The sequence below is a fragment of the Solanum tuberosum genome, unplaced genomic scaffold, assembly GCF_000226075.1.
Source record: "Solanum tuberosum cultivar DM 1-3 516 R44 unplaced genomic scaffold, SolTub_3.0 scf00008, whole genome shotgun sequence".
In the NCBI taxonomy this organism is placed as follows: domain Eukaryota; kingdom Viridiplantae; phylum Streptophyta; class Magnoliopsida; order Solanales; family Solanaceae; genus Solanum; species Solanum tuberosum.
Window position 1 is genome coordinate 3,354,025 of NW_006238934.1, and position 8,549 is coordinate 3,362,573.

Consider the following 8,549-nt stretch of genomic DNA (forward strand, 5'->3'; position numbering starts at 1 on the left):
CGTTGTTCTATCTTTTGCCGCGTGGAACCAAAACCCTGAGGGCTCATTTAGCAGTGATCTTAGTCTAATAGTATAACTCAGTCAGTCACAACATTAAAGTACCTAATTCTACATGACAAGATAAAATTGCTCTTGTAATGTACAACTAGCAGAGTCGAAATTCCTGTTTAGACCAAAATCTTGAGGAAAAGAGAATACCTACAAGTCAAGGAGGAAAGAAAGATACTTGCACAGGATTGTAATTAAAGAAGAGAAAAAAGACTCAATTCTCACATTGGATATAGGATAAGAAAATATAAAATGATTCATTGATATTGCAGCATCTAAAATCATGAAGGTAGATATACAATTCATCTCTGTTTTATGTGGATTAGGCGTAAATCACACACTAAGGTCTTCCTTCTCTCTAAGAATTGTGTAAATCTGCTGTAAGAATATATACAACAAAAAGAAGAGGAGGAAAACAACCAGGGCTCGAGGAATTAGATTACTAGTTTTGCAGAGCCTCGGCTTTTTGAGTCAAATGTTGATGTATATCTGATGATAGCATTTCATATTAACCCTGCATATGAGGCATTTGAAAGATCCGATAAGAATAATAAGCCCCTTTATGACTGGGAAGTCACTTGACTGAAAGGAGAGGAAGAAAAATACAACACCCGAAAAGAAGTACCTGTTGGCTCATTAAAATTTCCACAGCAACATTCAAGTCCCCTTCAGCTGCTGACAATGCAACTTCTACTTGTGTCTGAGATTCCAAGTTAATTTGCAAGGTAAATCTCAGAAAGCTGTGATAACTGATAAGAATTGTGTTCCTCGAATTATAAGGAAATGATGCATTCAAACAACTGTACCTTCTCAAAGCCCATTGCAACAAGTTTCTGAACTTCTTCATCTGAGGGAATGGAAGCCTATATTCAAATATAATTTTAGCATGAATGATGGTAAACATAAACCCTCAGCAAGTGTCCAAGTTCAAATCATATACCTGCTGTCCTAGCGGTCTGGTAGCTGTAGCGGTAGTATCTACTGCTGATAGCCTGAGATGTCACACAGAATCAAAATATAATGGTGTTTAGAGCAAATCACAGACACCAAGCTCTTAGATTTTAACAATAAAGTTGAGCTATCAAGCATTCAAGCTTGACCCACAATAAGAACGTCAGCTAATTATGGGAATTGGAGGCTTTACTTTGATCAAGATAGAAATCAGAAAATTCGGAAGAAACTATACAGTGAAAAAAACGAATCATAGGAATTGTAGTTTTGTGAACGCATGGAAGAAAATCCAGCTTTTCCTATCTGTAGCGATATAACTTAAACTTGGTTACTGGATCAACCAATTTAAACACCTTGTTTTCCAGCTAATCATTCAATCAAAGAGCAGTCTCAGCAGCACGTGAAAATGTAACTAAAACAAATCTATCTTAGTGCACCGACCAATGATTTAGTCAAATACTAAATCGATATGATTATTAACAATTTAGCATGTAACAACAGTCTGTTTCTAGCACCTTCCAGCTAAGTTCCGCTCTCCACCTATTGTAGCTGTAGGTGAACTACGCTCAGGGATGCTGCTACCATCCAGGAGCCTAGCCTGTAATGTTGAATCATGATTTCCGGTGGTGGTCTGGGAACTCAGAGTTCTTCCTCTCCCAGGAAACCTGCTATCATCTGTCACCGGCTGCAATTTGAACAAATTAATAACTTAGGAGACTTTTAACTGCATTATAATCCATGATTTTTGTTCTTATTTATACATTAGGGCACACAGACAAGAGAACTAGGTAAGTAGCGACTATTAAGCAGTTGTGTAGTTGGGAATTCTTCAAGAAAAGGGTTGATTAATACATATGCGAGACTTATCAATACACAGATATAAAATGGCATCAATTCCCCCTTGTTCACAACCCATTATAGATCATGCGACATTGCAGCTTTATCTACTCTACTTAAGAAGAAAAGAAATTTCTGCTGACAAGAAAAGGAAGACATGATAGCCTCTCAACTCTTTCTAATTTAGACCAGTCCAAGTAAGTCTCAATAATCTGTCATACCTGAGCAGAGAGAGAGCTCTCTCTCTGTGGCATCCACGAAGAAAGGTTCTCCCAAATATTTCCAGAAAGCACTCCACTTCTGAAAGGAAGAACCGTCACTACTTTTGCACATGCTCAGATTAAATCAGTAAGATTCGACTAAAGTAAAGAACAAGATCCACCTGGAGGTCACTGTTTGATTTGAATGTGTGGGTAGGTATCCTGCACCATTACCACCAGTACACATAATAAACTTTGGTCTCCTCACACAAGTTGACTGCCCAGAAGATAGAAATATATAAGTATTTTGCAAATTTCACTATGTTATTGAAACCAAACAAATGAAATTTTAAGGTGGGCAAGGGTTTTGATGTGCCTTGGAGAAAGCATGGCTCAACCACTAAAAATGTATTATATGATGATCCAAATTTTCAATATAACAATACAATGAGCAAAACAATTTTTCTTTTGTTCAAGTTAAATGTACATAACCCAATGGAACTTTAACTGGTTTCACAATCAAAAGGGAGCAAAGATACCCCATTCACTTTTTTTGTGAAATGGGCACATGCGAATGCCTTATATTTTTAATTCTTTTTTACAGCTATAAAATGTAAGTCTCGGGGAGTTCATTATTTTCTGGTCTTCGCTAATCAACTTATTGGGCTCTAGTACACTCTTTTGAGTGTTATTCTAGTCAGATTTTACATTTAACAATTGAGAAAAGAATGAACAAGAGAAATAATATGGCCTACTTAGAAACTTGTTTTTGGAATTTTAGAGTAGAGAACATATAGCATCAGCCATCAGCATAAGGACTTAAAAGAAGCAGAATCTACTTAATGACTTAGTCATCTCCTAGGACAAGCAACCCAGGGCAGCAGGAAAAGAGGGGCGATGCTTTCTTGTATTGACTAAAATGCAACCACTTTATCCTTTCTCTTGGTTAACACTACAGACCAGTTTGGATTAAAATATTCATCCCCTCCCTGTGATGCTGTTAGTGGTGTCTGTGTTTGTGAACATTTATGATGCAAATGCCTTGACCATACATTGACCATAGGCTTAACTTATTCTTTGTCCTCTTTAAGAATTAATTGTCTGCAAGATGCCAACAAGCCAAAGTGGGAAGTTAACATCAACGTAAAGAAGCAAACAAGCAAGCAAGGTCAATCAGAAGGGTGATGCTCACATCACTTTATACCTCCAAGTTGAACACGCAAGTGGTCCAATAAGAAATATCGGAATATCTTGATATCGTTTCTTAGGAACTTACTAGCCAAGTGGAAGATTCAATAGCCGAGAAGAAAGAAGTCCCAGGTATTAAGACATTGAACAATCCATATGTATCTGGTACCATCAAGAAAGAGAAGGAAAAAAGAAAAAAAATTATAAGATAAGTGATCACAAATATATAAAGATTGTTCACATAATTATCATGATACCACAAATGACATAGAATAGAATTTGGAAAACTTGTCCAGCATAATGGAAGTAACTTACATGCAAATCCAGACAAAATACCACAAAGATGTCCAAGTAAGGAGACATTAGTCATAACAAGCTGAAATACCACCAGTAAGATCAATGCATACCTAGTGAAAAAATAATCAAAACATTATAGCATAAGATGCACACAATACAAAAAATAAAACAAACTTACAATTATCGGAAAGTAAACTAGTTACCATTTAGCAGGCACATTAAAAAGCCCAAACACACTGCAAAAAGAAAAAAGGCAGACTCACATTAGCAAACACATGATTCCAACAACTAATAATTGATCTAAATTCTAATGTAACCATTCACATCTAATGTCGAACATTTTTTTGTGTATCTGTCTATGCTCATATATAACATGCATATACAAGATCACTGATTTATAAAAGGAATTTCAAACTTGTACAAAGGGAAGGGAACAAGGAAAAATAATAATTTAATGATTTAAGAAGAGGAAATCCGATCCAAAAACAGGAAAGCAATAAACCTTCTAGTTTGGGCCCCACTTAGACTTGTCTCCATCACAATCATTGAAAATAAGATCCCTGAGAAACCTATAGCACACTCGTCCATAAAGTATGGATAAGGATGAAGGGGAATATGGGCAACCAACAATGCTATAAGAAGATGGAGTAAGGCATTGCTAACGGCCAACAGAACAATTATATATAACAGGCGCACTGATCCCATAATCCTCTCCAGCTCTGAACCCAAAGGGACCAAAGCTAACATATTAAACAGAACATGCAGTAGAGAACCATGAAACAGAATTGAGGTAAAAATCCTGTAAACTGCAACAGAAACACAAAATTAAAATCAGTGTAAAAAAATAGGAGTGCAAAGTTATGCTAAATATGACAAAGGAAAGAAATGATATCAAAATTATAGCTCCACAAAAGATTTTCATGCACTACAGAGCCAGCAAATCAAAGTTGAATTATGTGATTCATCAATAATGTATGAGGAATATGAAAATTATTACAATGGCTATGTATCATGAGTTGGAAACTGAGCAAGAAAGATAGCTCATTCAAAGGCCACTAAAGAAATTGATCAATTCATAGCCACGCATGGCAAATGCATGAGAATAGATGAGTAAAATTACATGAAAGAGTAAGGTTCCAAAGTCTTCAAATGAAAGTGAACAACTAAAGAAATTGATCAATTGATAGGCAGAAAGTAGTTCCTACTCAAAAAACCACCCAAGCTACATTGCTCCCCCCACCCCACCCCCACCCCCCAAACAACTCATCAATGATTACTAAGCAATAGCAATGTATAATTATCCTAATAGTTGACAAGATTCATCAAATTTATCTTTCAGCTAAGAATAGAGTAATTTGAGTGCAGGCACATTTTGATGTATGAGCAGCACTATATATGTACATGATAAGAATCGGGTTACCAGAATAAACAAGAAAATAATGTGGAAGCGAAATTATAAAGATTAAAGACAGAAATTGAAAGATATGTGAAATTCAAGAATAAAATCCCCAATTTCAAGATAAAGTGCTAAGAACCCTAATTAATATTAGTATTCAAAATTAGCGAATTAAGACTAATTATGATACTAATACAGTCAACTCAAGAACTTAGATCAAAAGTGATCTAGACCCCTATTACGAAGAAATTAGAGACAACAATTAGTATAAGACTAATCACCTTCTTTAATTTACGAATAAAAACCAAAGATATCAAATTAATAATTAATCTTACCTCTTAAAGAATCGTTCTTATAAGGTTGTAAGATAAATCCATAGTCACCACACAACAAAGGTGTAAAGAAGAGAAACCTCTCAAATAATATTAATCATGTCTCTTTCAAAATAATAAAATCAACCCCTATATATAGGGAAAACCTATCCCAAATAGAATAGGATTTAAATCCTACTTTTATGGAAACTTTAAACTAGGAAACTTTAAACTAGGAAAACAGGAAAACTTTAAACTAGGAAACTTTTTAAACTAGGAAAACTTTAAACTAGGAAACTTTTAAAATAGGAACTTTTGACTTTAAGCGTTCAACTTTTTGGACTCTTTTATTGGGCTTCGTGTGGCCCAATCTTCTTTCTTTTGGGCTTGAATTTGGACACCTCTTTCGTGATAAACATATTCTTGATTTTGTATTGAAGCCCGTCAACTTTAGTACAAGTAGGCTGACATGGATGCTATCAGTACACCTTGTTTTTTTAGGAAGGGAAAACAGCACTATAAGTGAACCCACCCCCCAAACAACTCATCAATGATCACTAAGCAATAGCAATGTATAATTATCCTCAAATAGTTGACAAGATTCCATCAAATTAATCTTTCCACTAAGAATAGAGTAATTTGAGTGCAGGCAGGATTTCTTTTTAACAGGCACATTTTGATGTATCAGAAGCACTATATATGTACACCTTGTTTTTTTAGGAAGGAAAAACAGAACTATAAGTGAACCTACCTTGAAATCGAGAAATTACAGCAGATGGCCAGAAGCATACTTCAGCAAATGAGTCATACCCAACCAGAAGGCAAACCAAGTATATTATCCCACAAACAACCACTACTGCAGATGTAAGGATAGGAATTCCTTCCCACCACTGTCCCATCCTTGTCTGTAATCCCGCCTACAAACAAATTGGAACAAGTGAGAGTCAACATAAAAGCTACTTTTCCCACAGATTCTTGTCTTGCTTTCAATGTCCAAGTTAGACATTATGAAGTATTAAGAAATATGTGACATTTTAATTGTTTGATGTAGGAATTTGTAGAGTACAAGTTCTCTTCTTCTTTTTTTCTCCCTTCATCAATAGAAAGACCCTTCAAATGGCTAAACTAAGAAGACAATCTCTCTATTTCCTTCTTATCAGAAGAATATAAAAGTAAAACGGTGGCTCTGATAACTCGAGTAGTCCTAGATCTTAATATCACCCTTTGGTTCAGAAACTTTAAAACAGAGAACTAATAGACAGTTTGAACCAAGGAAAAGATAGATGATTCGTAATAAAAAGAACGGACTGAACGAAAAAAGAAATCACTGGCTAATCTATTACTATATAATGAATCACTTAAAGGAATAAATGTTAACAAATACAAGAGGAATAACCATTCTCCAAAAGAGATATAAAGATCATTGTTGTGACAGCCCTGCAGTGACATAAGCACTTATATCACTACTAGAATATAAAGAAGTAAACACAGTTATTGAATAAAATTTTCGGGAACTTTGCAACAACATATGAAATCGATCATACTAGATGAGGCATAAGCCTAAAAACTTTATGCAATGAAACGAGAGGAACTTTGCAGCTTTTCCACCATTATAGATCTTCCCTACTGGGAAATCAAAACATTTTTGTAACAACATCTGAAATTGATCGTACTAGCTGAGGCACAAGTTTAAAAGCTTTATGCAATAAGGGGAGGAGCTTTGCGGCCTTTCCCCCATCATTACAGATTTTCTCTACTGGAAATCATCAATACATATTCATTCATAAATCACATTAATTTGCAATTGTATCATCATATTAAGTGGCATGCGTTGCAGTTACATAAAGTCCACAGAGTACCCCCATTTCCCAAAAGTAGTCCCTTAATAAATGACCAAAAATGAAAACTAACTTCCTTGTCAAGAAAATCTTTCATATGAAGCTAAAAAAATAACCTCAATTTACTCCATTTCTCCATAAAAATGATCCGAGATTCAGAATTCAGAATTCAGAAATCAAGCATTTCCACTACATCTTTAAAACCCCAGTACTTTTTCTAACTTACCCATCATGAAAAATCCCATATAATTTCCAAATGAAGCTAAAACATAACCTCTATTGACTCTATTTCTCCATAAATGCATGATCAGAGATTCAAAATAAAAAATCAAGCCACTACTTTTCTAACTTCCCATCATGAAAATCACTATAATTTCCATATGAAGCTAAAATAACAACCTCAATTTACTCTATTTCTCCATAAATAACATGATCAGAGATTCAGAATAAAAAATCAAGCGTTTCCACTACACCCACTACTTTTCTAACTTCCCCATCATGAAAATCACTATAATTTCCAAATGAAGCTAAAAATTAACCTCAATTTACTCTATTCTCCAAAAATAACATGATCAGAGCTTCAGAATTCAAAAATCAAGCATTTTCTCAACACCTTTAAAACCACACCACTTTTCTAACTTCCCCATCATGAAAATCACTATAATTTCCAAATGAAGCTAAAAATTAACCTCAATTTACTCTATTCTCCAAAAATAACATGATCAGAGCTTCAGAATTCAAAAATCAAGCATTTTCTCAACACCTTTAAAACCACACCACTTTTCTAACTTCCCCATCATGAAAATCACTATAATTTCCAAATGAAGCTAAAAATTAACCTCAATTTACTCTATTTCTCCAAAAATAACATGATCAGAGCTTCAAAACTCAAAAATCAAGCATTTTCACTACATATTTAAAACCTCACCAAATTCCTAACTTCAATCAGAACCCTAGCATCTACATTGACATTTCAATACATACAATATGAACAATTTATAGATCTAAGTATGGTAATTATGAGAAAAACAATACCTCAGAAACAATATTTGGTCTCATTTTCGCTGAGTTTTTTCTTCTTCTTTAGAGATTTCCAATTTTTCTTCAGGTAGAGTGTAGAACTCAAGAGTACCTTTTATATATACTCATGTTTTCCGGGTCGGGTCTTTGATAAAATGACCGACCCGAATCCATTTATAGCAACCCGTTACTTAAAAATGTCATAGACATAATTGTTATTTTTAAATCATGTTTTTTATATTGTGACATTTTTCATTACTAGATTTTTTGAGGACGCTAGTATATTAGTGATTTACTTATTCAAATATCAATATGTTGGTGTAATATACCACATAAACAATAAAATTACAGTTGAAAATAAAATGACAAAAAATGAATAATTTTTTTTAGGTTGAGCGACAATTCTTCCTTGATATGTAACCACCGACTCTATATTTCACCCATAATTCCTTGGAAGTCTACT

The 8,549-nt window shown here is 34.3% G+C and overlaps 1 protein-coding gene across 1 annotated transcript; it reads right to left on the reverse strand.

The window, feature by feature from the left end:
- Positions 1-281: 281 nt before the first annotated feature.
- Positions 282-8,176, reverse strand: LOC102593522 (rhomboid-like protein 15). The gene is made up of 13 exons (XM_006339129.2): positions 8,102-8,176; positions 5,980-6,145; positions 4,024-4,327; positions 3,725-3,757; positions 3,540-3,631; positions 3,313-3,386; positions 2,219-2,313; positions 2,058-2,136; positions 1,515-1,684; positions 989-1,040; positions 855-911; positions 674-748; positions 282-562 (listed from the first exon to the last, which is right to left on the reverse strand). Exons 1-13 carry the CDS (start codon positions 8,123-8,125, stop codon positions 557-559), a joined length of 1,227 nt encoding a protein of 408 aa, XP_006339191.1. The 5' UTR covers positions 8,126-8,176; the 3' UTR covers positions 282-556.
- Between the last annotated feature and the right edge of the window lie 373 nt (positions 8,177-8,549).